This window comes from Cucurbitaria berberidis, assembly GCF_010015615.1.
Source record: "Cucurbitaria berberidis CBS 394.84 unplaced genomic scaffold K460scaffold_2, whole genome shotgun sequence".
NCBI classification, from domain to species: Eukaryota; Fungi; Ascomycota; class Dothideomycetes; order Pleosporales; family Cucurbitariaceae; genus Cucurbitaria; species Cucurbitaria berberidis.
In genome coordinates this window covers 2,555,023-2,581,955 of record NW_024468936.1, presented here as the reverse complement: position 1 = coordinate 2,581,955, position 26,933 = coordinate 2,555,023, and the positions used below count along the sequence as shown (strand labels likewise).

At 48.9% G+C, this 26,933-nt stretch overlaps 10 protein-coding genes and 1 pseudogene across 11 annotated transcripts; 6 read left to right on the top strand and 5 right to left on the bottom strand.

Annotated features, from left to right (window-relative positions):
- Positions 1-356: 356 nt before the first annotated feature.
- Positions 357-1,455, top strand: K460DRAFT_426723 (geranylgeranyl diphosphate synthase; the record flags this gene model as incomplete). Its single annotated transcript, XM_040938259.1, has 2 exons — positions 357-378; positions 524-1,455. 2 exons carry the CDS (start codon positions 357-359, stop codon positions 1,453-1,455), a joined length of 954 nt encoding a protein of 317 aa, XP_040790440.1.
- Positions 1,456-2,507: 1,052 nt separating this feature from the next.
- K460DRAFT_384147 (thermostable phytase) lies at positions 2,508-4,998 on the top strand. The gene is made up of 4 exons (XM_040935486.1): positions 2,508-3,039; positions 3,086-4,035; positions 4,090-4,379; positions 4,439-4,998. The coding sequence occupies exons 1-4, from the start codon at positions 2,530-2,532 to the stop codon at positions 4,885-4,887; spliced, it is 2,199 nt and encodes a 732-aa protein (XP_040790439.1). The 5' UTR covers positions 2,508-2,529; the 3' UTR covers positions 4,888-4,998.
- A 3,071-nt stretch (positions 4,999-8,069) lies between these two features.
- On the top strand, positions 8,070-8,450 carry K460DRAFT_65028 (uncharacterized protein). The gene has a single exon (XM_040938593.1). The coding sequence runs from the start codon at positions 8,173-8,175 to the stop codon at positions 8,368-8,370; it is 198 nt and encodes a 65-aa protein (XP_040790438.1). The 5' UTR covers positions 8,070-8,172; the 3' UTR covers positions 8,371-8,450.
- Positions 8,451-8,954: 504 nt separating this feature from the next.
- On the bottom strand, positions 8,955-10,509 carry K460DRAFT_403191 (tRNA-guanine transglycosylase; the record flags this gene model as incomplete). Its single annotated transcript, XM_040936601.1, has 2 exons — positions 8,955-10,213; positions 10,266-10,509. The coding sequence occupies 2 exons, from the start codon at positions 10,507-10,509 to the stop codon at positions 8,955-8,957; spliced, it is 1,503 nt and encodes a 500-aa protein (XP_040790437.1).
- A 452-nt stretch (positions 10,510-10,961) lies between these two features.
- Positions 10,962-12,692, top strand: K460DRAFT_352940 (uncharacterized protein; the record flags this gene model as incomplete). The annotated part of the gene is made up of 1 exon (XM_040931685.1): positions 10,962-12,692. The coding sequence occupies one exon, from the start codon at positions 10,962-10,964 to the stop codon at positions 12,690-12,692; it is 1,731 nt and encodes a 576-aa protein (XP_040790436.1).
- A 268-nt stretch (positions 12,693-12,960) lies between these two features.
- K460DRAFT_65007 (glycoside hydrolase family 7 protein) lies at positions 12,961-14,891 on the bottom strand. The gene is made up of 3 exons (XM_040938592.1): positions 14,139-14,891; positions 13,967-14,087; positions 12,961-13,917 (listed from the first exon to the last, which is right to left on the bottom strand). Exons 1-3 carry the CDS (start codon positions 14,695-14,697, stop codon positions 13,230-13,232), a joined length of 1,368 nt encoding a protein of 455 aa, XP_040790435.1. The 5' UTR covers positions 14,698-14,891; the 3' UTR covers positions 12,961-13,229.
- Positions 14,892-16,963: 2,072 nt separating this feature from the next.
- K460DRAFT_403188 (uncharacterized protein) lies at positions 16,964-18,691 on the top strand (the record flags this gene model as incomplete). The annotated part of the gene is made up of 1 exon (XM_040936600.1): positions 16,964-18,691. The coding sequence occupies one exon, from the start codon at positions 16,964-16,966 to the stop codon at positions 18,689-18,691; it is 1,728 nt and encodes a 575-aa protein (XP_040790434.1).
- A 209-nt stretch (positions 18,692-18,900) lies between these two features.
- On the top strand, positions 18,901-19,772 carry K460DRAFT_426720 (annotated as a pseudogene; the record flags this gene model as incomplete). The annotated part of the gene is made up of 1 exon: positions 18,901-19,772. A coding segment is annotated over one exon (872 nt), but the record flags the coding sequence as incomplete, so codon positions are not given.
- A 222-nt stretch (positions 19,773-19,994) lies between these two features.
- On the bottom strand, positions 19,995-21,883 carry K460DRAFT_333325 (HET-domain-containing protein; the record flags this gene model as incomplete). Its single annotated transcript, XM_040930875.1, has 4 exons — positions 19,995-20,574; positions 20,626-20,830; positions 20,903-21,121; positions 21,257-21,883. The coding sequence occupies 4 exons, from the start codon at positions 21,881-21,883 to the stop codon at positions 20,084-20,086; spliced, it is 1,542 nt and encodes a 513-aa protein (XP_040790433.1). The 3' UTR covers positions 19,995-20,083.
- A 796-nt stretch (positions 21,884-22,679) lies between these two features.
- Positions 22,680-23,963, bottom strand: K460DRAFT_277332 (uncharacterized protein; the record flags this gene model as incomplete). Its single annotated transcript, XM_040928175.1, has 1 exon — positions 22,680-23,963. The coding sequence occupies one exon, from the start codon at positions 23,961-23,963 to the stop codon at positions 22,680-22,682; it is 1,284 nt and encodes a 427-aa protein (XP_040790432.1).
- Positions 23,964-24,239: 276 nt separating this feature from the next.
- On the bottom strand, positions 24,240-26,921 carry K460DRAFT_64915 (uncharacterized protein). The gene is made up of 2 exons (XM_040938591.1): positions 26,643-26,921; positions 24,240-26,561 (listed from the first exon to the last, which is right to left on the bottom strand). Exon 2 carries the CDS (start codon positions 26,527-26,529, stop codon positions 24,517-24,519), a length of 2,013 nt encoding a protein of 670 aa, XP_040790431.1. The 5' UTR covers positions 26,530-26,561; positions 26,643-26,921; the 3' UTR covers positions 24,240-24,516.
- Positions 26,922-26,933: the final 12 nt, after the last annotated feature.

Below are 26,933 nucleotides of genomic sequence, written 5' to 3'. Positions count from 1 at the left end.
ACTGGTGGAGGAGCTGGGAAGCATATGACGCATTCGCAGGACTTAGCTCCGAAGCAAGAACAATGACCTTGTTTGAAGGTTGATAGAGAGATTGTTCACGTTCTCCTGAATCTACTCACTGAATTTGGATGTCGGATCCAAGTCAAGCCCGGCCTCTTTACGTCCCAAACATCGCATACAACAATATAACGCGAATCGGAGTACCCCGTGCTACCCTAGGATAGATATCACGACGGGTTCCTGTACTCAAATAATTAAATACGGGCCGTATTTAAAGAATTCGAAGTCTCACTCCAGTAACCGGACTTCATGAGTGTCGCTTCAGAAACCCGCGACACTTTCCGAATGCCTTCGTTATGGGAGCCCGCACCACAACAGGTGCTTCATCGGCCTAATGAAGCCTTTGCGGTTCAATTGGCCAAGCCGACCTCGAAACCTCCAAGACGCAATCAAGCTCCCGATGGCCCACAAGAGAATGGCACGACTTACACGCTGCCGACAAAGACATATCTAAACGGTACAGCACCAGTCACAGAGCCCTTCAAACATCAAATTAGCCACTACGAGACCATCGTCAGAATGCCTTTCGACTATGTAGCCGCATCGCCAAGCAAGGGTATAAGAGAAAAACTCATCACAGCCTTTAATGCTTGGTTTGCAGTACCATCATCAACCCTTGATCACATCACGACAGCTATCGGTATCCTTCACACGGCCTCACTACTGATCGACGATATACAAGATGACTCCCCACTTCGTCGAGGCAATCCAGCTGCACACACGATTTATGGAACACCACAAACGATTAACAGTGCCAACTACATGTATTTTGCGGCACTGAAAGAGCTCCAAAGTTTTAGAAATCCCCAAGTTCTAAACATCTTCACCGAAGAACTCCTACAACTGCATCTCGGTCAGGGCATGGATCTCTACTGGCGCGACATGCTCCGGTGCCCCACAGAAGCGGAGTACTTCGACATGGCCAGCAAGAAAACTGGTGGCCTCTTTCGCCTTGCCATTCGGCTCATGCAAGCCGAGTCTACTAGGCCGGTCCTCGAAGGCTGCATTCCCCTCGTGGAAAACCTCGGCCTCTTGTTCCAGATCCGCGATGACTATCAGAACCTGGTATCTAGCGAATATCGCGATCAAAAGGGATCCTGCGAGGATCTCACCGAAGGGAAGTTTTCGTACCCCGTCATACATAGCATCCAGTCCAATAAGGCGAATCCACACCTCTTCCAAATACTGAAGCTCAAGAGTACCAGTGATGGGGTGAAGAAGGTAGCGCTAGACTACATAGAGAGCACCGGCAGTCTGAAGCATACGAGAGACCTCATATTGACACATATTTGCCGTGCAAGGACTTTGGTTGACGATCTCGGAGCTGCAACAGGGGGGGTCTTGGAGACGAAAGGACTACATGTGGTGCTGAACAGGCTAGCTGATGGATTGTAATATGTATTCAAGAGAATATTTCAAAGGCGCCTACGCTGGTTCTATGACGGTACTTCAAGTGCGGGGAGCATTGTGATTACATTCTTTAGGTGTCGTTGCGAAAGTGCGGCGTGACCACCCATCTAGCCATAACAGATCTCAATCGTCAGAACCTCAAGGGAAACGCGCGACCCAATGGCAATCTCAACAAGATCAGGAAATGGGCTGGAGACTTCCAATAAACTGATTCGATAAGTAATAAACACCATAGACGATCGATCTTTCCTTTTATCATTTTCGACAAGGTCGGGTTCTTTATTGCCCTCGCTGTCGACGGTTGGTTGACTAGTTTACCTCGAAAGATTCTACATAATCTTCAACATCTCTGCACTCTAGACTATACCTCTACAGAACAGCAGTAGCATAACGAGAGTAATACGCGATCTTCACGTCTTTCGTTTCTCTGCTTTCGTCAGACTAGCGTATAAGCCTAGTTGACTGAAAATATTGACATTACCTGCGGAAATAATAGTCGGTTATTCTTAAGCTGAGTTATATAGCTTCTATAAGTAGAAGGAAATTAATGGGTATTTCAAGGTTAGTTACTTGGAATGTTTAGAAATCCTGTAGCGTAGTCGTTACGTTTTTTTTCCATTGTTTTTCCCAAGGTGCAGGTGCCGGTATCGCTCTATGTATCCCCCCTGTTTGGACAGTCACCTTTACGAACAGCTGACTAGCAGGCTCATTTATTTCTGACCATTCGGGATCAAATTGTAGCCGATCAATGCAAAAACCATGTCGGATGTCTCACGTTGCGTCTGTACGCCGTTTGATTGGTTAGTCGGCACCGAGGTCTAACTAAGATCGGCAGGTACCGAACGCTTAGCGACGTTGTCTCCGTTGTACTTTTCACGGACGTTTCTCAACGTGCCCAAACCAATGGGCTATAGCAATTATAGGGCGCATGGGCATGGGACCATAGGGGCTCTAGAGTCAGCCCATCGCTTGGATATGGATCGCGATATAAGTTGAGGACAGCCTCGTGGCCCACAGGGTCCGGCCATCTTGCATCTCTTCTCCGCGTCGACCTTTGCGATGAAGTCGTTCATTAAATGCCTCACATGGGCATCCGTCGTTCTTTCCTTTGCGGCGGCCCAAGAAGTCAACGTCACGCTCGTTCCAGCCGCTATAGGCTTCAAAGCTGATAACGCTGCATTTCTCTATGGTAGCTCACCAGTCTTAGTCACAAACGACGCAGGTGCAGCAGATGGAGGTCTACGCACTTTTGATGTCTCAAAATCGACTCCGTTCAAGCAGTCGGCACATAAGAAAACCGGTCGTTCCAAGATTGCTGTCCCCGTATACGATGTTGGCGGCCGGGATGTAATCATCAACATCCCTGCCCCAGATTCGCTTTTCAGGGTTTTTGATGCCCAGAGTGGAAAGAAAGTCAATAGCAATGACAAGAAACAGCTGGGTGATTGGAGCACAGCTTGCGTTTGGAAAAGTGGAAAGAGTGGAGAAAGCTACCTCTTCTTGTTCGGAAAGCAGATGGTCGTGCAGCTTCTAGTCAGAGATCAGAAGAAAGATGTAGAGATTCTCGAAGTATGTATCCCGGACATAACAATGTTATATACTGATAAGATCTCAGATTCAAACATTCCCCATTCCCGTCGAGGGCGAGTCCTGCTCTGTGTTGTCAAACGGACAGGTCTTCTTCTCGGGCAAGAACCGGCCACTCTACTCGTTCCAGGCTTCTGAAACTACAAAGGCTCCCGAGGTGAAGACTGCGATCGAGAAAATCAAAATTACCGGTCTTGCTACCTACTACGGTAAATCTAATGATTATCTCTTCGTTGCGCACAAGGATACCATTAGCGTATACGACCAAAATCTCAAGTCAAAAGGAAGCATTGTCCTAAGTGGCGTACCCGAACTTGAAGTCAAAGGCGGTCTCTCCATGCTCCAGAACCCAGTCGAGGGATATCCTTCGGGAGTTATCAGTGTTGCGTTCGAAGGAAAAGATCAAAACGGCGTTGCGATCGGCTCTTTGGAGGGCGTGCTGAAATCCCTCGATGTCAAAGCGAACACGAAGTATAACCCGAAAGATAAACTATGCAAGCGCTGCGAAGATAAAATATCCGACAAGTGCTCTAACAACGGCTTCACTGCGGGTTCTGATAGCTGCTCATGCTTTGTTGGCTTTTCCGGCCAAGACTGCTCCAAGACGACCTGCGAGAACGCCTGCTCCGGCCATGGGAAGTGCGCCGGCCCCAACGTTTGCAAATGCAAGGATGGATGGACAGGACCCGACTGCTCATTCGTCGCGGTCAAGGCCAAGTATGAAACTGAGGCAAACGGTGGCGATGGGGACGACCCAGCCATTTGGATCCATGCTACCAGACCTGACCAGAGCAGAATCATCACGACTACGAAGTCAGCAGATGGTGAAGGTTTTGGCGTCTTTGATCTCAAGGGAAAATTGCTACAACACCTGGCAGCAGAGGAGCCTAACAATGTCGACATTATTTACAACTTCACCGCAGGTAATCGCAAGATTGATTTGGCGTACGCCGCTTGTCGTGGAGACAACACCCTGTGGTAAGCACTTGGCTTGCCCTGATCGTTTAATAGTCGCGGTACTAATAGAGCTAGCCTTGTCGAGGTGAACAGCACCGGCCTCCTCAAGCCCATCTCTGGAGGGGCTCAGTCCCTCCCCAAAGGATACAAAACCTATGGCTCATGCAACTACCGATCAAAAAAGACTGGCAAGGAGTACCTTTTCGTCAATAATAAGGAGGCGAAGTATCTCCAGTACGAGCTCACCGCTACTACGAATGGCACTCTACAAACAACCCTCGTCCGCGAGTTTCAAGGCGGCTCAGGCGGTCAAGTCGAGGGCTGCGTATCCGATGAAGAAGCAGGCTTCCTGTTTCTCGGCGAAGGTAAGCATTGCGTATACGAGCTGTGTGCGAAATACACTAACTTCAGACTTTCAATTCAGAGCCTTCAGGTATCTGGCGCTACGAAGCTGAACCTACCGGCTCCAATACCGGTGTCCAAATCGCCAGAGTCGGTGACGCAAGCGGTCTTCATGCAGACGTCGAAGGTATTACCCTTGTTCCCGCAAAATCAGGTCCTGGCGGTTACATCATCGTCTCTTCGCAGGGCATCAGCTCTTATTTTGTGTATGAGCGTGCGCCGCCGCATAAATACGTTACAACGTTCACAGTCGTAAACAATGACAAGGATGGAATTGATCATGTAAGCAATACAGACGGTCTTGTAGCCGTGGGCAACGCGCTGAACAAAGACTTTCCGAGAGGTCTATTTGTTACGCATGACGATGCTAATGAATTGGCTGAGGGAGGAACAGCCAAGGAGGCGAGCTTCAAGTTGGTGAGCTTGGTAGATATACTTGGGGAGGACAGAGCAAAAAGTTTGGGTTATTAAGCATAGCACCCAGTTATATTGAAACTGCTGTGTGAACTCCTTTACAACAATATAGTGACAGTTTCTCATTAAACCTCTGGAGCTCTAGAAAATTATACTGTTCTTCATGGCTACTTTGCTCGCATCTGTCGCGATATTTTGTCTTGCGTAACCTTTTGATCTACCCCAACGTTACCTTCCATTAGACTCAATCGTGGTGCTCACATGGCGCCACATCAAAATCATCACCTAGAATATAACCGAAACCCATGACATTAGATCCTGGTGTTCAGCCCTTACACCACCCACCGTTCCGCTATGTTGCTATCATGATGAAAATGGTTGCATTGACGTCACTAACAGAACGGGAAGCCTAAAGCTTCAGAAGCAAAACCGGCGCGCGCATAGTTGTTTTCACTCTTGTGGGGGAGCATGCCACGATCGCATTGCGATTATCAAAAGATTAGTAAGATTAAAAGTCTTACGATAGACTAATCTAATGCATCTATCTGTTATCATTGCGCATACATAATTGAGTGTTATCTAGCGCGCAAACCCTTCCACGTGACCGTAACATTCACCTCACGAGCTGCGCCTCTGCATCTGCCTTCAACAGCTCATTGGTCAATACACCCGCAACCCTGCGAGCTAGCTGTTGCAGCGTAGACCTCACTTCACCCCCCAAACATCGTCGGTGAAAGCAACTTTCTCTCTTTCACCACCGTGCACTCTCCTTCCAACAGTTTCCACGACTACCTGTTGCCTTCGGCAGATATCCGGAACCCTTGGAGGCCCGCGCTTCTGCCGGTAAGCGAGGCAGCTCCTCCCTCTATATAAACCCCCTCCTCCCACCCACCTCGTCCACTTTTCTCCAGCGGTTGCCTCCACCTCCTCTTTACATCACTAACCTGTAGGCCCCTCACTGGATACTTTCTAGTGCTCAGCACACAGAAGAGAGACTCCACAGACCATTGCACCACGGTTTGCACGCTCGGCGGGAGTCATCATGGATCGCGGGGTGGGGCGATCCATCTCGACTTCGGTCGTGTTCTGTTGTAGCTGTCCTGGTAAGTATTTCACTCTTCTTTTGCGTTTGGCTATTTTAGGGAACTGTAAACAGAAGAGAGGCCTAGCAAGACTGATCACCACCTGAGAAGGTTGTGATAATCCGGAGTGAGCCATCGTGCATCGCGTGTGTGGGGCGAGCATCACGACCTGAGTCGTGTTCTGTACTTTTTCGTTAATGTAGCTGGCTTGTCCGGTGCATTGAAGAAGAAGCTTGTTGGTGTCAGCTAAGTGAGTAACTGCCATTGCTAGCAGTGTTGACATTGGGCTTGTACGCTGCAACGACCCGCGCGTCGAGCTCAAAAGTCACATGGAATACTCCAAGCACGCGCTTGACTGCGCTACTTCTCGTTCACCTGGCGCCTGAAAGCATCTGCGACAGGGTTTGGCAGCGCGCTTCGGGTGTCCGATCTCTATGCGGAACCCTCATGCCGGTATTTAGTTTAGTAATAGTAGTGAAGTTTTAGCGGTTTGTTTTCCTCTCCACTGCTCAAGGGCAGTCCCAGAGCGAGCTCATAATGTTGACAAACATTGCACAATGTCACAAAGAGAACATGTTATGGCTATTTACAGATATCAGCACTCAAGATCACTAGCATCAATTCGCGCGACACTGTGAACTCAAAAACGAACAAAGGTCTTGCAGCGTACATAAAAAATTCCCATTTCTTCCTATTCAGTCTCACATTCACCCACCTATCATTAAAACTGTCATCAGCCCCACACAGAAATCTACTTTGAGTCTTACACCTAAAATCTAACGAATACAGAAACCCAAATCCACTCAGCAATGTGCTTAAAAGGTAACCCGAGTGCTATCACTACTCAGCCATTATTGTCTAAGGCTCGCTCTTGGAACTGCCACAAATGTGGGCGCGACAACATTGAGTCTAGTCACCCAGCTCAGTGCTCAAACTGTCTTCACTTCTGGTGTTATCGCTGCGAGAACATCGATAATTAATTCATCATCATAAATAACAGCTTTGCGGCTTCATATTTTCTATAATCTCCGCAATCTTATCGTATTGTCATTATTGTCTTCATTATTATGCATAGACCGGTGTTAAAGTAGACTCCGGTGTTTATTCAATGTATGAGGACTTCAGCTTAGCTTTTGTAGGACCCAATTAACTTAACCACCGTATGATTTGTCTTGTACTCACAGCTTCAGTCCCTTCCAAGAGCAACCTGTTCAATTGAAACCCCGCTTAGAAGTAGACAGTGCATAGTCAACTTATCAAGTACCTTCCAGGAGTATTATAGTAGACTGAACATAGCTCAATGCATCCTTGTACACTTCTCCTCAGTTCTTAATATGTTACTCGCTCAACCGATCCTCTTGTCCAATTCACATTTCAAATATAACACACCGCCAAACAACAAAGACAGGTGGCAGTGCACGCATGCAAGAAGTATAATATGACGAGAAAGACTGCAGATCCAGGACCGTACTGTTAAAGTTGCGGATATGCCCTATGTGTTGTTTGTCCGCTCGTGAATGACGGTACCTTGACTTACTGAATGACCAGCAAGATAGTATTGAATTCTCGTGAAATAGCACCAATAAACGGTTTTTTACATGCACTAGAGAGTTCATCAAAGAACCATTTCGCGATAGTAGAACATATTCAAGTCCAACATTTTTGTAACTCTACGCACGCCTTCTTTATCATGTCCACATGTGAACCTCACACATACACTTCCCGCTAACATATTCCCTGGAAGTCTCATATCTTTCTGATATTTTCACCATCTCTTATCGCATACTTCCTAAAAAACTTAGCTCTAGCAAAGCTTGAACTAAAGTCCCGCAATCCTACATCATGACCAGCGCGCACGCACCGCCAATTTGGCGCTGCCACATATGCAGAAACTTCAATCGACCCATCTGCCCTGGCGCACCCACCGCGGCATTCAGCTCCTGTGCCTCAATGTGTAGAAGACCCGGGTGCGAGCACGCGTTCTGCCTTGAGTGTGAAAACATCAGCAGCAGTAAGACCAACCAGGTTATTGATAAAGCGAGGAGGGAAGAGTGATTGGTAACGAGACAGCGGGAAAGCGCGTATTGTGGGTGTCAAGTGCCGAATAAGTAGTTTAGCCAAAGCAGATGTGAAGGTTCAGCGTATCAAATGAGTTTGCGCGTGATTGGATGCGTGACCCGTGGAGTTTATTGGTTATAACCTCGTATTTACACATCTGTGTGGTCGCGTGTTGCTAAACATAAAAAGGCTACCGTTTCCCATGGTTTGTCAAAGGTGGATGTCGATAGCCGCACTTCCTAAGATGATGGTCCATCTCCTCCTTGTTTCCTTTGCGGCGCTTCGCCATCCGGCCTTAGCCCTGCCCATACTCAAAGTACACCTATGCTCTATAGCCGACATTTCTTCGCGTACCATCTTCAGACGGACTAATGCCACTACACCCTCACGTAGGCCTTGAATTTCGTCTCCAAAAATGTTATCCGCATGAGATATGTTGACGTAAACACGTGAAATTTGGCCAACGCGACACTGCCTTGACCATCAGCGATTGCGATACCGAAAACTTCGATCCCATCATAGAGTAGAACCCAATCCAACCCTCAAGCTTGCATCCGATCTCTACCGGGACTTCATCTTCCTCTCCAACTGGTACAACAATGGCACTGCTCCCTCTTCACGCAGGGGCAATACATTCAAGACTACATGCGCTCGAATGGCGAAAGAGGCGTAATCCTTTGGGGCTTTGACTATGATACTGAGCGAACTGTAACAATGTGGTACATCGTAACCATCCATAACTGGGATGTTAAGGTTAAGAAGGGCCTGATTTATGAACCGTTCCGGCATTTGACATTTTGGACGACGTGTGCGGGTAGTCGGGGATTATACAGGGTGGACGCTTGAGGATAGGAGCTCATGTGTCAAATCTGGTGTTAATAGCGTGGGTGGAAGCGTCGGTAACAAGAGTGTAGCGGGTACAGTTACTGGCTGTTGGAAGTAGGCTGATTTGGCGCTCATGCCTAGTTTTTCAAATACCAACACTCAAGCTTTCGCATCGTCCTCGAGTTTCAAATTCTCGATCGGGGCGGCTACATCTGCATTAGTGTCCGAATATTCCATGTCCACGAGCCCAAGTAGCGCCTCATCGTCAATGACATCCCTCATCTGCGGCTTCATGTTAGACTGCTGACCGTGTGCTGCTCTCAGCGTGGCTATCTCTTGTTCACCAAACTTTCTAAACGGCCTCGGGTTCTTCTTCTCTTTCTTACTGTGTTCTTCGCTTTTGAACTGATAGCCCCTAACTCGTGGCCCTTGTCCAGTCTTCTCAGGCAATGCAGGCTCATAGTACGCTTCGAAAGAAGCAACGTCGGCGGCGAAGGTGCCGGCGTCAATCGAGGCGCGGATGCCGGTAAAGAAAGCCTCGAGAATGGCATGATTGTGTATCTGGATCAGCACCCAACCAAGCATCTCTTTGGCAGCGAGGAGGTGCTGGAGATAGGCGCGGTGGTGCTTTGTGCAGGCATAACAAGTGCAGCCTTCCGAGAGTGGGGTGACAGAGATAGCGTGAGCTTCGCTCCACATGTCAATTCCTAGAGATTTCCGTGTACTCGAGGCCTCGTCCTTGCTTGGCGCAGGGAATGTGAAGTCAAGAACAATGCCGGCGTCGGTGGCATCAGCTAGGAAAGGCACTATGAATATATCCATGCCCAAGCCAATCTGGCGCAGAAGCTCATGTGGGCTAGCAGGCGCATGGAATGATAGCCGAGGAAGATGGTGTAGCTGATCTGGAAGGTCGTCCAGAAGATAGGTATCATAGATAGCGATGCCGCTGATCTTGTCCACCATGTCTTCGAGCAAGTGCTCGAGGTACCACGACTGCAAGTCTCGGTCGATTGGCAGTATGGGCGCGAAAATACTCCAACCTTTCTCTTCCTCGTCCAAAGTGCTCTTCTTCGCGATGATGTCTCGCAGCCAGTTTTCTGTCCTGTCGCTCATCTTGTCTTTCCTCTTTATGCCTACCGACTCCTGGCCAAAGGGTATGTCGGCCAACCCCACCACGATATCCGGTTGCAGTTTGCGCACAGCAGCGGCATAGTATTCCGAGCTTATAGACCTGAAACCCACGGACGTCAGAAGGCCCACTTCAGTATTCGTGTTGGGGACGGGACTGTGAATCGGCGGGTTGCGTCGCGCGCCTAATATGAGGAGAGTGTCTTGCGGAAGGGTGATGAATTTGCGGAGTGGCTCCGGCACATCATAGCTGAAGATTGGCGGTGTCTTCTGTGGGTGCTTCTCTACAACTGTAATTGGTTAGTTGCGTGAAAGGCTCAGAGGTGATGCAATGGAACATACAGTCTTCGAGCGCGACGTACACGCCATTGACGTTGAGGCTCTTCCTGAAAGTGTCTTGCGATACGTGAGGAAGGACGCCTCTTGACGTGTTGCCAATGAAGCCCGGTGTCAAGATGCTTTTCCGTCCAGCGAGCGACAGGCGGCCGAGTCGCGGTGCCAGTGCGCCCGTAGTTTTGAGCAGCGTGAATTCCAGCATTTCCTGGGGTAATTGGTCTAGCTTAGTCACTGAAGCCTCGATAGACATCTCGTAGCCAAGTTGCCTTCAGAAAAGGACTTCGTAGTGTGCTATCGAACTGCTGATACCATTACGTCGCGGGTGTAAATTTCGCTGTCGCGGGGTCAGACGTTCCACCGCGCGATGATTCAGCAAGAAAACTATTGGCTGCCCATGTGACCGCGCGATCAACCGCGTTCTCCTCTCGCATCGACACACAATTTTGGAATATCCATAGTGAGGTCGAAAATGCTGTTAATGGGTGTCGCCACTTGCGAAAACGGGCTCTCGACTTATTGAGCACGTACAACTCCCTCGTCAGTCAGCATTACGACACAACATTCACGCTGAATCATCCTAGTCGACATGTGATTGTTCGAGCAGCCGCTCTCTCGGATTTTTCTGCTCCAAGTCCCTTCTTAACCGTCCGCCGCTATTTCAGAGCCTATTTCTATAAGTTTTATCGCAGTGGCTAGGTCATAATGACCTCGCCACCAAGAATTAGTCGCAGGAAAGTGCAAACCTCAGTCGTGGACCCGTCGCGTACATGGTACCAACATCCGTTTGTTGTCTTCAGCATACCGTTCATTGCCCTTCTATGCATTCCTCATATCTACAACATCCTGGTCACCCAAGGCTCATCTCATCCATACAATGAAGTCCAGCTGCAAGACATTGCTACGTTGCTAGATGGCATCTACACGACGCTAGCGAACATGACTTTCATCCCGCACACATCCATCAAGCGCGGGCCGCATGAAATTAATATGACTGCCATCAGATGCAAACGCGATCCAACTGTTCTTCGCCTCATGGAGATCCTGCCGTACGTCGACAGCTCCCAAATCCAGGAGCCGGACTGGCTGTTTGGCGGGCACTTCATGGATTACCGAAGGCAGGATCACCTCGAAGAAGGTTGCGATCCTCTTCGCGCGAGTGAGTACTGGGACTACATGACACCGCATACTCTCGCTCTGACGAATTGGGGTACTGGCGGTTGGAATGGTGACCGCACGTGGGTACTGATGTACGATACAATACGGCATGCAATAAAGGTCTACGAAGGCGAAAAGTGGATTGCGCAAACCACGGACCTCGAATTAAACGATGATGATGTTAGCGGCATCAGCATCTTCGGTGCGGGCATTGAGGCGGACAAGTCAATATGGGCCAGAAACGATTACCAGTGGGCGGAATGGTTCGATGCTTCAATCCTATTAGATAGGCTGAAAGTAGCATACCAAACCGCTGCATGGTCACCGTGGGAAACCTCACATCGAGAAACCGGCTGGGGTGTCGATTCTGGTGCCATCATCAATCTCTTACATAAGAATGGTTGGCCACAGTCTTTCAATTCCGACCAGTTCAATGTAGACTTTATTCGAGCAAGGAATGCGCCCTCGCGACGAGGCGACGCCGAAGATGCCTTCAAGCGCATCGAAGAGCTACAGGGTACCGTTCAGTCTGATCATAGCCCTATGGATCCTGGACAGATTGTGCACACTAAGGCCCGACTAGCACAGCTTGAAGATCAAGTAGCGAAAGCATTGGACGAGGACGAGAAATGGTTGTCCAAATGGCGTGTGCAGCAAAAAAAGTGGGACCTTGAGCGGGATGAAGCTGATCTGGAAGAAGCCAAACAAGAAGTACAGCGGCTGTGTCCGGGCCATGTTTGCTATAAAGATGAAGACATCATCTTGTATGAGTTCAGAGCCTTAGAGAAGGAATATGAGAAAGCGAAGCACGATAAGAATATACCCACTAAATGCCAGAAACAGGTCGAAAACCTCCCAGACTGGGTACCGCCAGATACCGACCGCCTCCATAACTGCATCACCCAACTGAAGCTCGAAAAGTATTGGCTATACCTCGCCTACTCTCAATCCAAGTCTGAAGCGCTTGAACACTGCACGAAAACCAATGCCACTCTCCTCCCATCGGATACACTCCAACATCACGTGAAGGTAGCAATCGCGAAGCTAGAGCGAGATATTGCCCGCGATGAAGACAGGATGTGGAAGATGGTTGCTTGGGAGCATAATCTACCAGCACATGCTACAAAAGCGATCGAAGACTTCCGAATATGGGAAAGTGCCGTCGCCAATGGGCGGTGGTATGGAAGAGACAGGATTGAGTGGTTCGAGGAACAGTTCGCGGAAGGCGGGGATAAAGGGAGACTTTGGCGATGTCTGGACGACCCGGAATGCATTTGAACTGGCAGAGCCGCTTGTCTATACAACTGCCCTAGGATCCATTGTAATCACAAACGTCTCTATACTCGAAGTACCTCTACCGAACCGGCGATAGATCACACTAAGGCGTAAGCGCTTTTTGAATCTTCTCTACCTAAAATTCGTAGTTGGAAGCGTATCGAGATTACCTACACTGGCTATGTCAAGCGTAGCGCTGGCTCGATCCTTGCATCGGGATCTACGGTCTCATGCGTAAAACTACCTGTTTGCACTTGCGCAAATCTCATTGTCCATAATACATCCACAATGGTCACACCTACTACTACCAAGACTGGGAGCTATACACTCGAAGTTCCCGAGGGGATGGGGTAGATGCAATGTGTTACCATTAAACTATAACACATCTGGGGGTCTTATTTAATACAATAGCGAGCGAATGACATGGGAGCACATCAATTTATATACACGCATCTTCTCGTCCACTTCTTCCGACATCGCTGATGCGCGCCCATCAACAGTCCTCCAACGACCGCCACCCCGAGCATCCCTTTGGAAAGCTCATGCGGGCTGCTGGAAGGTTGATCCGATAGGACCAAACTTGATGTTCGAGAACACAACTTGAGCATTCGGGTTGGCGGACTCGACATCAGCCGGGACACCGCTCGTAATATCGCACTCACCACGCGCAACGCCCGGCTTGGCTGGGTCAGCTGCAGTGGGGTAGTTGCTATCAAGCCACAACATGTTGGCATAATGGTCATCCCAGAGCGACATTACGAGCACCATGCCGAGCTCCATACCCTTACCCATGGACGCCATACCGCCGAACTCGTTGAAGGGGTAGATTTCCTCTTGGAAAACGTTCTTCTGGGTGTTACACCACTCCTGGGTGATTGAGTTGCCGGTCATACCCGGGATCGTGGGCTCGGGGTTGCTTATGACTTTGCCGTCTTGAACATAGAATCGTTTGAGTTCAGTGAGCTGGTTGCCAGAGCCTAGGAACTGGGTAATGACTGTCATCTTCTTGGAAGTGTCGACTGTCTTGCCCTTGCCATAGAAGTCCTTCACTCCGACGCGGTAGGGATTGAAGTCGCAACCATTAGCATCGCAAGATCCTGCGTAGCGATCGAGGGAGTAGGTGCCGCCGCACTTGTCATCTTCGCAGACGGAGTAGCCCTCGGGTTGGCAAGAGTGGGGAGTCAGGGCGGTGGATATGGAGTTTGCCTCCCAAACGTCCATCTCAGCGCTGTGTTGCATTAGTATGGCAACTTGTCGGATTCATAATGGGTGTTTACCAGCAAGCGCCCCTCTTTCCAACGCCAGCATTCGGGTCGGATGATGAAGCTTGCCACCCCTCAGCGTTGGCTTTGCCGTCGATGTATTTCAAGTCACGAGCGCACTGCGCATCGCAATATCCTGCATCAGACGTCAGCGCTAATCTACTACGCAAGCACGAGTCAAACTGACCAGTTCCGTATTTGGCACCCGGTGTTCCATGTCCCTTTTCAGGCATGGAAACAAAGTACAGGGCTCCGTTAAGGCCACAAGGTAACTGCGAGAGATCGACATCGAACGTAAACTCGTTTCCAATGAGCTTGAACATCTCATAGCTGTTCGCATCCTTCATGAGGTACGTGCGGGATCCGATGTTGGTCGAGGACTGGGCTTTCGTGACGAACTTGAGGGTAAGAGAGTTCCCAGACGTAGTAATACCATACGAGCCCCTATAATCTGAACCTTCGATAGCGCAGTTCTTGGCGCAAGCGTCATTGTTCGGACACGCAGTCTTGTTCCACTCGTTGCCGTCGAAACAATTGGTGTACCCGCTAGTAACGTGAAGCCAGCGCCAGTTGGCGTCAATGACAATCTCACCATTGACATTCGTACAGCTATTACCGCCCTTGCCTGTGCAGCGCTGCCAGGTCATCTTGGGGTGCGTTTCGGTTTGCTCCTTGCCGATAACCCAGGCTGAGGCGCTAGATGCGCAGAAGGCCAGGATGGCCGTGATGCTGGACGCGGAAATCATGATGATAAAGTCGATTTATTGGAACTCGTTGGAGGTAGAAGGCGTTACAGTGACGCATGGGAGACTGATTGACCTTTTATAGAAAGATCTTTCTGTATGCACACACTCTCTCATGCTAGGCAGTGTATCCACCACAATTTGCTATATTTTCAGAGAGTGTACCCAAGAGCTCATCTGATATTGAATGCTAGGTCATCAGACATAACTCTCGACGGCCATTGGGCTCTCCATCCGTCGTGGAAGATGATAGTTGGCCCAAAACTGCAGCCAAGTCGTCCCATCTTCACACAACCAAATTCTACAGATATTTGCCTCGTCTAAGTTTGTTTCTTGGCCTGTGATAGGGGTGTGGAGGCCGCGACTTTGCCAAGTTTACGTTGTTTCCGTATATGGACCTAAGACTAGTGGCGTCAGGAGATCGATGCGGGGTTAGCGTATGGCCAACGGGTAGGCGAATGATAAGTAGCGTTCTGGACGTAGGTAGGTGGATTCAATCGGTAAGCTTTCTGAAGAAGGGGCTTGGGTCATTTATATCCTCGTGGAGCCTGTACTTGGTAGCTTGGTGTTATCATTTGTGGGCATCAGCTAGCGTGCTCACGCACCCCGCTTACTATAATTTGCGGGGCTGTTAATTAGACAGCAATTTAACACCACATAGCAACATTTCAATGGACAATAGTTGACGTGTCAGGCCACTCTTACTCACTAGTAGCTACTTTATATCGAGATATAAATATGCAACACCGTGGCTTAAAGCTAGGTTGAATTTGGCATTCAGAAGATGATCGACGCTTATGACCCGATAGGTACGGCGAAAACTTCTATTCACACTTGTGTCATGAGAATTTTCCCGTCACTATACGCTCCGCGTGTACGGCCCGATGGCATTTCGCCCATCTGCAAGTTATTTATCTCGTCGGACAACGGGAACGATGTTCTAATATATTTCACGATACTGCAAGCATAGACCCGAGTGATTGTAGCCTGAATATATGTGAAGTTTGTCAGAAATAGACCGAGTACACATTATTCGAACCGAGCAAAAGAAATTGTGATGCAGTCTTGGGTGTACACGTACGAACAGATGAATGGCGATTGACCGTACCAAAAGATGATGATCAGCTGAGCTGCTAGAGGGCCGCCGTGGTCAGCCAGCGAGTGGACTTTATACGTCTGGCCAAACGAAAGGTGCGGAATCACATTCGCACGTAAAGTAGTAAGCATAACGTTTGGTGTCGAGACTGAACCGTTCGTAGTCGTCAATTTACCGCAAACCCCAGCGTCCGCCATGCTATCCACATGCAAACAGCTAACTATCACACCGTTATCATAGGGGTACTTATAATATTAAGTCCCCCACATTTTTAGGAGTACACTATAACTCTCATCACCTGAATTTGCGTCTACAAATCATATCATCATATATCGCAAAAAGATCATTGACGTTATTATCTACCTGCTGCATTTTCGGCTGCATTCCCGCCGGAACGCATACCAGCCCTCGTTCAGATGTCGATCAGTGATTGTTGTTATGGAGCCATATGGGACTGCATCTGTCCATGTCGCTGTGACGACTGTGAGGAAGATCATTGTTGCTACGTATGCTCTGGCCATTAATCCTGGATGGGACCTGTCAGACGAACCCGGGACCGAGGATTGCACTAATGCATCTCAGCTGTTGGAAAAGCCGTAAAATGGGATAAAGTAATCAAAAAATTTGGATTGCAAAAGAAATCTAGCACTCGACCTTTACGCATGCCGTTGCTTTGACTATTGAATCAACGCACGAAGTTTATTTCTAATGAGTAATATATGCTACAGTGACACCAAAGTCATCCTGCCCCTTTCTTCTGCGATTTGAGTCATGCACCAAAACGTCACGACTAGAACACGTTATCATGTAAAACAGGTCAGGAATGAAATGACTCACATGTGATAGTACGTGACTCGATGCCCTCATCCATTTTATTATCACTATTTAAACAAACAAAATCCCTTTCCTGTAACATTCTCCTACATACTCCAGCGCTTCTCCACACACACCTAATTAGCAGCTCGACTTCTTAAAATGCCGAACTTCAATGCCGTTTAGCGGTAATTGTGCCATTGAAACTTCGTTCAAGCTCTATAAGTCATATTGTTGCTATAGCAATCACGAGGTTTGGTTCTTCACCTATATCGTAGAATGCCTGACCTAATATCAAGTGTGCCGGTTATATTCCCTTCGCGCCTTGTTCAGAACTACCTCAACACTAAAATTTACAACATGGCCCAACTCCAGAATATACCTAGGGAACTTGTAGATATGATTGCGGATGAACTTCGCAGCAACTCTCGGGCTTACAAGGCTTTGGATAACCTCTCTAGGACATGCCAATCACTACGATTGTCTGCTCAGAAGGTACTGCACCAGCATGCAGTTATTGACATATTGGATTTCCAAGATGAGGAACATCACGAACTACGCGGCTGGAGCCGTCTGGGCTGTTTTGCTCGTACTCTACTGGAGCGGCCCGACCTCGCGCACACAGTGAAAACGCTGAATATCTCGATCACAACAAGAACGATCGGACACAAGCGCATCTGCTGGCAGTTCAAGGAAGAAATGGGTTATGACTTCTATGACTGCGATTGGGACAATATCACGGAGCTTTGCGCAGACTTCCTCGAGATGACAAGCTTCTCTACTGGGCTAGAGTTCAATGATGCTATGTGGATGCAAGATATCCGTAAGGGGGAGCAGCTTGCCATTCTTGGAGTTGTACTCGCATGTACTCCTAATCTTCAGACCCTGGCCATGGATAGGTGGAAAAGGCGCAGGGAATTTGAAAGCGGATATCAGTTGGAACCTGGACACATCACATTCCAGCAGATGTTCGGCAATATCAGCGGCGCCAACAATTTCTCCATTTCCTGGATTCCAGGATTAGCGAACGTTAATTCGTTATCCGCAAACTGCCTCCTTCCAATACAACTCGTCACTCTCCCGAAACTCACCCTCTTGGAGTTTGGACTGCAAGATCGGCAGTTCGATCTCGTGCCCAGGACTATACAGATACTACAGTCATCCAAAACTAATGGCGCTGTCCCGCCGTTGAATCGTATGAGGGTTCTGTTGGATGTAGACTGTCTCAACAAAATTGTACTACCAGTGGAAGAAGATATGGGCCAGGACATGGACGATGAAGTAGATGATAACATCTACCGTTACATGCAACAACTTCCTGATCAGCTACCCAATCTCAGTTGTCTTGACCTTTTAATCGAACCGATCCTGAGAGATTCCTATAACTGGGCTCGCAATGTTTGGTGTGGAAGCTACGATTGTCTTGTAGCGAAACTCACCTGTCATAACATCAAAACTCTTAAGATCGACACTTCTGAAATCTCCAAAAGCACGGTTCCGATGTATAACGACGATGGTTTCCGTATCCAAGGCACTATTCGATGGGCTCAGCAACTTAGGCCAATTCAGTCCTTGACTAACTTTACCAAGTTACGTAAGATTGTCGCTGCTCAGGAAGCATTCTTCTCGGTTGATGAAGAGTTCTTCGTCTGCAAGTTGCCCTCCTCCATCGAGGAAATTGGTATCATCGAAACGACAGGTGCCGTTGATCGGTGGCTAAAACATTTACTTGCTAACATCTGGGCCTACCCGAACCTCAAGGTCATCAAGCTTTGGGCAGGACGGGGACAATATACGAAGTTCAAGCATGACCTATGCGATGGTCACTTTGATTGGGATCAGCGCCTGGGCAATGTGCGTGATCACCAATGGCAAGATGAAGAATTCAACGATGGCGAAGAGGGAACTGGTCAAAACGATACTAAATTGAGCCCAGCATCTTCCTTGCTACCGCAGTGGAAGAAAGACTTTGTCGATGCGTCTAGAGATCACAGCATCTGGCCTAGTCTACAAGCTGCCGGTGTTGAACTGGAACGGAAGTATCGATATTACGCAACATACCAGAGCTATGCGTGGACGGACCTTTAAGCGTGGCAAAGTGTCCAGCAACAATTCAAGAACACCCGATTTCTTATCTTTACAATGTCGTTTCTAAATAGTGTTTCAATTCATCTCTAAGAACTCTTGCCTTGATCAAATCAGCTTCCGTCTTTCAAGTTCAAAGCCGCGAAAATTCACTATGATCGCACAATGCAAGGTCTTGGCCTCGATTCCCGCGACACCTGAATGGATAAAGTCTCTTTCAAATATTCCCCAATCACCCACTCTCATCACCACAACGCATAAGCAAGCACCACGAAACACAAATATCTCAACCCACTCTAAAAAAAAAGTAGATCAGCAGAAAATCACAATCCATAACTCGCGCTCTACAATGGACCGTCGTAACAATCTCCGCAGCGGTAGAACATCCGGCCGTCAGTCCTATGTCGATCCAAATGACGAATTCTTCGACGATGATCGATCTGGCTATGAACGTAGTGGTTTCAATAGCTACGCAGGTACCTCTGACCCTTACTCCCGCCGCGGTACTTCTACCCGTTCTTCCCCTCGCTATGCCACGGTCGGTCCTACATCTCACCCTAGCTCTTACAATGGGGCTTCTCGTGCGTATGAGTCGTCTCGTTCTCAAGGACAGCATTACACATCTGGATCCCAGCGCTACACCGACTTTGGTACTGGCGCAGAACAGAACTATGGCGCTCGGCACGCTACGCAAGACGCCTTTTCATCTCGCGGCGGGAATGGTACTTCGCGCTCTAAGGACACATACCAGGATTTCGATGGTCATGATGGCAGTGCAGCAGAGCATCGCTTCGTAGACGAGTTCAATCGCACTGGTCGTACCAAGACGGCATATGCGTCTGAGTATGAGAAGCTGCCTCGACGACATCCAGATAGTGGCTCCCGTGGCAACATAGATGATACCGATGGCTTTTTTGACGGCTTCGGTGACGTGCAAGATATGGGCCCGCTTCCTTCTTTCGATCGCAATATGCGTTCTCGTTCATCTCGGGGCGATCCGCGCGGCATGAAGGGTGATCAGTCTTCGTCTTCTAGTCGTCGTACTGGCCGTTCTTCATTTGGGGATCAGTTCGGTCGGCGGTAGAGAGGTGGACCTTGGTCTTACCTAGTGATTTGATTTTAGCTATCTTCTGGTGGACTAGTGCACGACAACATGGTGCAGGACGTATGTGCCGGCTGTGCTTGCTTGCAACTCTATGGCTTTTGGGTATTCTGGGACAGGGTAATTTCCCTTAACTCCACGATCTATTAGAATCAAGCCACGATTCAATCGTTTCGATCTTTAGTGTATAGTAGCCTGTCCAATGTTCACTTACACCCATAACGATAAGATCTTAAGTAACAACTCTTGCAATTCCCAGACAATTTTTGCTTTCCCTGAACACACCTTATCCCCTAAACTATTGTTATCGTTCTCCTTTCATGATCTTCAATCGGAAAGGGGCCGCTATTTGGATATCCGTCCCCTTTGAACTTCCCTATACGCTTGTACGTGTCCAAGCCAACGTGCGATAGGATTATACCGTCTATAGAATAGAGATGCACATCGCCTTGCTGCTCCGCGTCCATGATACAAAGCCCCAACAGATTTTGGTACGAGCCATTCCCCTGAGAATCGCCCGAGCAATCGCTGTTGATAAGGCAATCTAGCTCAACCGCAGGCAGTTGTATAATTGTACCGCGGATCACAAGCTCGGCGGAGAGCACCTGACCAAAGGGGTTCCGAGGTTCTTTAAGTTCGATTGCTATGCTTTCAACATTGGCCAGAGTGCGATAATGGATACGCCCGCGCTTGTGTGCGTATCTAGCTGAGTTGAAGATCGTACTGCCATCCACGCTAGCCCAACTCCACGTGGGTGCACGATATCTAGGGCTTCGGTCCTGATCTAACAAGATCCCGAATGTCCAATTGGGATTGTTCCCGCGTCCATGTCTACCGGCAATTATTTGATACCATAATAACCCAATAGGAATATCAGATTCAAACAAACCAGCGCAGTACCTGCCAGGAATCACGCAACCAAATCGCCTTGCAATAGCTGCTACTGCAGCCAATTTGTCTTTCTCCGGGTAAGTCAACTCGGTCCTTGAGTAGTAACCCATTAGAGTGTACCAATGGACGTGGAGGGTAGATAGCTCGTCCTTTGACAAGATATCTGGTGGCTCGGAACGGAGGACGACACTTGGTAGAGAGAATGTATACTCCTTATAAACATCGAAGATTTTCGCTGAATCTGGCAAGCCTGTGGGTAGGTATTCGTTGAGAGTTCGTTCATGGCACTCCCAATAAACTCGATCATCCCCAAATATGAGCATTCGAGGTGTCATCAGACGCTCTTGGAACACCCAGCCGCGTTTAAAAAGTGGTTGTCTGAAAAGGCTGGTTGAAGAATCATACCGCCCAACAGATATTGTCACGAGGCAACATTGTCCCTCGTCAAAAATGCAACTTTCCTCTTGAAGACCTGCGTTGCCCTTGCCATTATTAATCAACAATATCTCCTCTTGTGTCTCACCCACGTAGCCGACGTTTATGCGGACATCTGGGTTTCGAAGATTCATCTTGACAGGGGCATAGACAAACGCTGTCTTGATAAATGATGAGTCTCTATCAACAAAGGCGCCTTGGTCTGGGCTTGAAGCATGAGCTATAGCCAAATTCAGCACGCCATTGGCGTAGATAGTATGCATCATCGCGACATGAATTTGCCAGTCCACTTCCGACCCCAGTCCAGACTGTTGGATACATAAGCTGTCAATCCAAAGATATCTAATACGGAGGCGCCGACAAGTAATCACCGCGTCCGTAAAGCTCTTGGGGGGACACTGTGGCCTTATTTCGTTGTTCAGTGAAGCCATATTTTCATCGGTCAGTCTAATGAACGAGACATCGTCGCCCCAGCAATGACTCAATGTGGCATATCGATTGCCTTTAGCCGGTAATTCCTCTTTGGTGTGAATCAGACGAAGGATATGAGACTCAAGGTTGCCAATATCAAGGAGCCTGTTTGGATAGTAGTCTGATTGGCGTGCCTCATCGATGGCTTCACAAGTTACGTGATGGTGTCGACACGCATCCAACCATGCTGAACTGATTTTCGCCACTTCTATGTCCCCAGTATTTTTCGGGATAGGTTTTGTAGGGAAACTATCCTCCCTGACATTCCAAGGTTCGGTTCTGAGATCTTGATTCATTTTGTCAAGAAACTCTGGCCACCAATGGGGTGTTGGTCCAGGTTTTGAGACGTGGTAGTCGATAATTGCATCCTTCTGGCTCTGTATCCATAATGCTGTAGAACGAAACAGTATCAAACATCTTCCATCGCGACATTGAAAGATGAAGGTGGTAAATGGTCGACTCTCCTCTCCAACTTCATCTGGGCTGCCGCTTTCACGAAGGCGTTGTAAGAAAATACAGATTTTGCAGCCCAACTCCGCTGCTTTTACAAGATTATGGAAACTATCATGATGGGTTCCTTCTTGGGGGGGTCCTTGGAACATCGATACACAAGTGGCGCAGAGCATTTCAACTATCCGAAAGAGGTCGAACCCTGGCTATATGAAAGAGAACGAGTGTAGTTGATGAATTGGAGTTTTATGCGGCTGTGTCGTCCGCGATTGTGTATTATAGCGGGGCAACTTTCCCCACACTTACACTGTGATGTCTAAACCCGGCTGACCGGTCTGCGCGGCCACGTCAGCAGATCAGTATACATCTAGCAAATGATTACTTAACAAAACACGTGCGCTAAAGGACAGAAGGCCTATTAGTAGCGTTATAGATGGAGACAAAGGGGATGTAAAGATTTAAGCTCTCTATTACGACAATGAACGGTTCTGCACTCCATCATAACGCGTGTACCATGCCCGAAAATGGGCAAAAAGAATTCTTCTTCTCACCCTCTCTCACGAAATTCTCAAACTTTTCTCAATTCAGTCTAAAGTACTTTAGAAATGAATATGGCTTATTTCTCTTTCTGCAGCCTAATGATTAGCTGCTTGTATCCATCTCATCTTCATTCCTAAGCCTACGCACTCCAAATTCGTCGTCCAACTTCTCAACCATTCTATCACTCAACAGCTTCCCCGGCCACCCTTCTCTCGGCATCACCACACCGTTGTTTCTCCTCAGATGTCTCGGTGCCGGCAGATTCCTCCCCGTGCATGGATCCACATATCCGTAAAGGACGAAATCCAAATAATGCTGATGCACATTAAGGCCCCTTCTGATACCCTCAGAGATGACCATATCAACAGCAGGCTCCATGCGTCGGCCATTCATCTGCCATCCTTCGCGGCACAAGATCCCCCACTCTTCTTCGGGAACGCCAGTGTCGACCTCGTCATCGAGCCAGGGCTGATCGTCGATGTCTAGATCCTCGGTGAGGTAGGTGCGCACGACCATTTCGGTAGTCTCGTCGTAGTCGAACTCCAACTTCCCACACAGTATCTTCCACAGTGTGCTGAGCGATTTCTGGGTGAGCAACATGTGACTCAGTTCGCAGATGCCGTTGCCCAGTATCGGGTTGGCGAAGCGCATATCCAGCTTGACGAGGAAGAGCTGCAAGTTGATGATATCCGCATTTGTCCAGATGTCGCCATCTTGAAGAAATGCCTGTCGCAGTGCAGTCGTATTCATCTCCATCAAGCACCAAAACTTCATCAATGCGCCTATCGTACCCTCTGGCACCCTGTGGCCCTCGATTGCCAGCCTCGTTAATATCGACTTCACGACTCGCTCGCGCCAGAGCACCATGCCAATCCATCGGAAGCCGGGTACGTCTCTCGCAAGCCACTCACGCCCATCCATGGGCCGAAGCATTGGATCAGAGATGCATAGGTTAGGGTAAAGTATCCAGCTGAAGATGTAGCCGGCGAGTGGGGCGTGGTATCTTGCATAGTCGTGGATGAGGCTGACGCTATACTTGTTGAGGCGGTAATGAAACTCCTTATCGATGGCGTAGAGGTCAATGATCGCGGGGTATGGTAGGCGAAGTGCGAATTGGAAGAAGAGGTTCGGATGTCGGAGGAGCGCTTTGTAGATGTTGAAGGGCTGCTTCAGAGCAGGAGAGGTAGCGGCAGGTGTCCTGGGTGAGGCGATGTCGGGGCCCCATATGGCGGCGGCAACGTTGCGATGGCGATGCTGATGACGGCGGAGGATGCGCGGTGTCTCGTTATCGTTGGCAGGCGCGGGCGGCGAGAGAGGTTCTGCGACGCGTTTTCTGTTCTTCGCACTCGGCGAGTCACAGTCCCTCGGGCTTGTTGGAGGTTGCATGGTGGTCAAACAGTCCGAGAGTGGTGGGTTGTTACATGCAGGCAGTAGACAAACGCTTGCACCTCTCACAATAGTAACCTATTTGGAGCTAGGCCTTCTTTGTAGATTCATGTCGCAGGTAAATTTGCATGTTGCTCAAGTGAAAGTGAAGATGAGAGACGCGTGCGAATGCGACGGCGAAAAAGCGCACATTGTGATATGAAGTTAAAAAAAAGAAACTAGAACGGTAATTACTACAGGTTTTGAAGAATTGAAAGAGTATGTTAAAAGATTCAGCATGGATATATGCTCAGAAAGTGTTAATTCTCAGACAGTTGAAGCCGACTAAAGATTTCAGAGAATGAGATCAAGTGTGAATAGCGAAACTGTCTACCTCGTATGTACGGCGGCAGTGAGAACAGGACTCTCCTTCAAGCACCCATATATGGCGAATCTTAACACTAGCTATGCTGAGAGTCTCCCCACTAAATACCCACCGCATCCCAATGCAGTATTCATCGACGTCCTACTCATAAAACGCCAGGGTTGTGTCACCCAAGCTAATCCAACCAGATCAATCCAAATCATCATTAGTACTCTGTACACCCTCCATGGCCTCGTCCTCCTCGTCCTCATCATCCGTTTCCGGTTCATACACCTCAATGTACAGTTGCCCATTATGTTCGTAAATTTGAATCCCATCTTCGTCTTCGAAGCCATCCTCATCCAGTTCGAGCTCTAGATCCATGTCTGCGTCCTCATCAAGATCATCTACTTCAAAGTCTTCTTCATCGTCGAGGCCGTCAGAATCGTCGTCGTCATCGTCGTCGTCGTCAATGAAGGACAAAACTGACGAAGCTCTACCTGAGCGTCGTTGGCGAATGAACTTGAGCTTTAGTTGTTGGAGAGCACGGCGAGTTTCACCTGTTAGTCGATGGATGTCTGCATCGCTAAGCTGATCTGTCTCGGGTGCATCTTCGGTGGCTATCCCTATGGCGGTAGCTTTATCAGGTGCGGCGGCAGCACTGAGTTCAGCAATGCCTTTGTACTCGATTGGAGGAGTGGGCTCACGGGATGCGAAGACGTGTATATCAGAGGGTGAATGATCAATTCCCGGGTAGTCCGCGACATCATTGGCGACGTTACACGTCTCGGAGATGTGTCGATGAAAGCCAACAACACTTGCGTCGTATATGCAGTGAACAATCGGAATAAGTTCGCCATGCAGATACGGCGGTATCAGCTTGGGGTCCCGATGCATCTCGATCGACATTTTGAGGTTGATGCCAGCCTTGGACAGCTTGTACGCACACGCATGCCGATTTCGAATGCGGTCTGCTTGGCAAATGTAGTCTGGGAGTGACAACTCGAACCAGATGAACGAAGACTGCAACAGTTCCAGGGTTTTCAAAGAAGGCAGCGCCGCGTAGTGATCAGCTGCAGGCGGTTGGTCCCAAAAGTCGACCGCAACCTCCCAGTGTCGGCGAAGTCGGAGTGTTTCTAGGTTGGGTGGGGCAAGGTCGCGATTCATGATGGCGCCCTGGTGGAGGAAAGAACTCGTGTCGCATTCCAGATATTTGAGGGAGTGGAAATTCCGCATGCCTTCGCCAGGCGGGCGAATGCTACGCAGAACATGTGGAGAAAAGTCTGTTCGCCAACCAGGATCAAGATGGGTGAGGCTTTCAAGCGAATGCGCAACTGCTGCTAGGGCTTCAAACGATGCGCCTGCCTTCTTTGATAGTTTGGGATTAGGGCGTCTAGATCGGTTGACGTTGAAGACATTCTCGCCGAGAGTCAGATGCTTTAGTCTTGCGGGCGTGCGTAGGATGCTTTTTAGGCTTTTAGGCTCTAGCTCGCACTCGTCGAAGATCAAAGTCGTGAGAGGCGTTTTGTTGACATGTGATACAAGGCTAGGTAGTCCTTCGGCGGGCAAAGAAACGCACGAGATGTGGAGAGTTCGGAGGGTCGGGTGTCGGAAAAGGCAGTCGAAGCCATCGAGAGCCCAAAAGTCTTCGGCGGCGCCGTGTGAGTGGATAGTCAAAGTCTCTAGCAAAGCGAGGCCAACAGTCCGGTCAATGTTCTTGCCCATTCTCCGCTCTACTAGCATGCGCTCTGCTTCCTTGGGGCCGTCCACGCATGCGGCCTCTAGGGCGCCCTGGAACCGCATCATATCGCGCTCCACCCACTCGTGCCCACCCGCCTTGGCCCAGTTGAAGTTGTCATAAGGACTCTCGATATGCCATTCCCTGAGGTTTATCATATGCGCCACGCACTCGTTGAATCTTGTCCTTGCTTCTTCGCTGTCGTTCAAATCTCCCGGTCGATATTGGTACAGAATCTTGAGTGTTTGAACGGCGCGAACGCGATCATGACGGCGTGTGAAGGCTTCGATAATTGCGTGGAGGTCTTTGACAGAGAGAAGCTCAATGGTCTTGTAGATGCGCTCCTCGGCGAGGTGCTGCATGCCGCGACATGTTCGAGCGAGCGTGCATAGCTCTTTGTTATCGTCCGCGAGGTGGTCGATTACTAGGAGGGCAAGTTCGTTGGGGAGGCGTAGGCCTGTGGTACCTAGGAGGCCAGACGCCATTCGCAGTATGATGGGGCGATTCGTTTTTACCTCTAGAGCTCGGTGGTCAGTAGTTGAGCCAGTGACAAGCCCCTCGAGGCGTTGAGCGTGTTCACATAAGGGACTATACATACCTAGGAATATTCTCCTAAGATACACGTGGTTGTCGTCTTAATATAGAGGGCTGCACAATGTTTGGCGTGGTTGTAAGGGAGAAACGCTATCTTTTCAAGTTGTCGAGCTTCACATGTTGCCTGCAGGGAACATGGAAGGAACCATGAGGGGCGGCGCCAACAACGCGGGGCCCGCTTTGGCCAATGGCGTCGCACCAACATGAAACTGCATGAACTTCTGCAAAGCTCCAAGATTACTACTTCTGGCTAGTCCTCGAAGGTCACGATTTCGTGAAGACGAACACAATTATA

What these genes read in the sequence shown, in the direction of transcription:
- K460DRAFT_384147 (XM_040935486.1), top strand. Translation starts at nt 2,530, where the DNA reads ATGAAGTCGTTCATTAAATGCCTCACATGGGCATCCGTCGTTCTTTCC. An exon ending in CGTGGAGACAACACCCTGTG is followed by an intron (nt 4,036 to 4,089) that starts GTAAGCACTTGG and finishes TAATAGAGCTAG; the next exon opens with CCTTGTCGAGGTGAACAGCA. An exon ending in CTTCCTGTTTCTCGGCGAAG is followed by an intron (nt 4,380 to 4,438) that starts GTAAGCATTGCG and finishes CTTTCAATTCAG; the next exon opens with AGCCTTCAGGTATCTGGCGC.
- K460DRAFT_65028 (XM_040938593.1), top strand. Translation starts at nt 8,173, where the DNA reads ATGGTTTGTCAAAGGTGGATGTCGATAGCCGCACTTCCTAAGATGATG.
- K460DRAFT_65007 (XM_040938592.1), bottom strand. Translation starts at nt 14,697, where the DNA reads ATGATTTCCGCGTCCAGCATCACGGCCATCCTGGCCTTCTGCGCATCT. An exon ending in GGGTGCCAAATACGGAACTG is followed by an intron (nt 14,088 to 14,138) that starts GTCAGTTTGACT and finishes CGTCTGATGCAG; the next exon opens with GATATTGCGATGCGCAGTGC. An exon ending in GGAAAGAGGGGCGCTTGCTG is followed by an intron (nt 13,918 to 13,966) that starts GTAAACACCCAT and finishes AATGCAACACAG; the next exon opens with CGCTGAGATGGACGTTTGGG.
- K460DRAFT_64915 (XM_040938591.1), bottom strand. Translation starts at nt 26,529, where the DNA reads ATGGCGTCTGGCCTCCTAGGTACCACAGGCCTACGCCTCCCCAACGAA.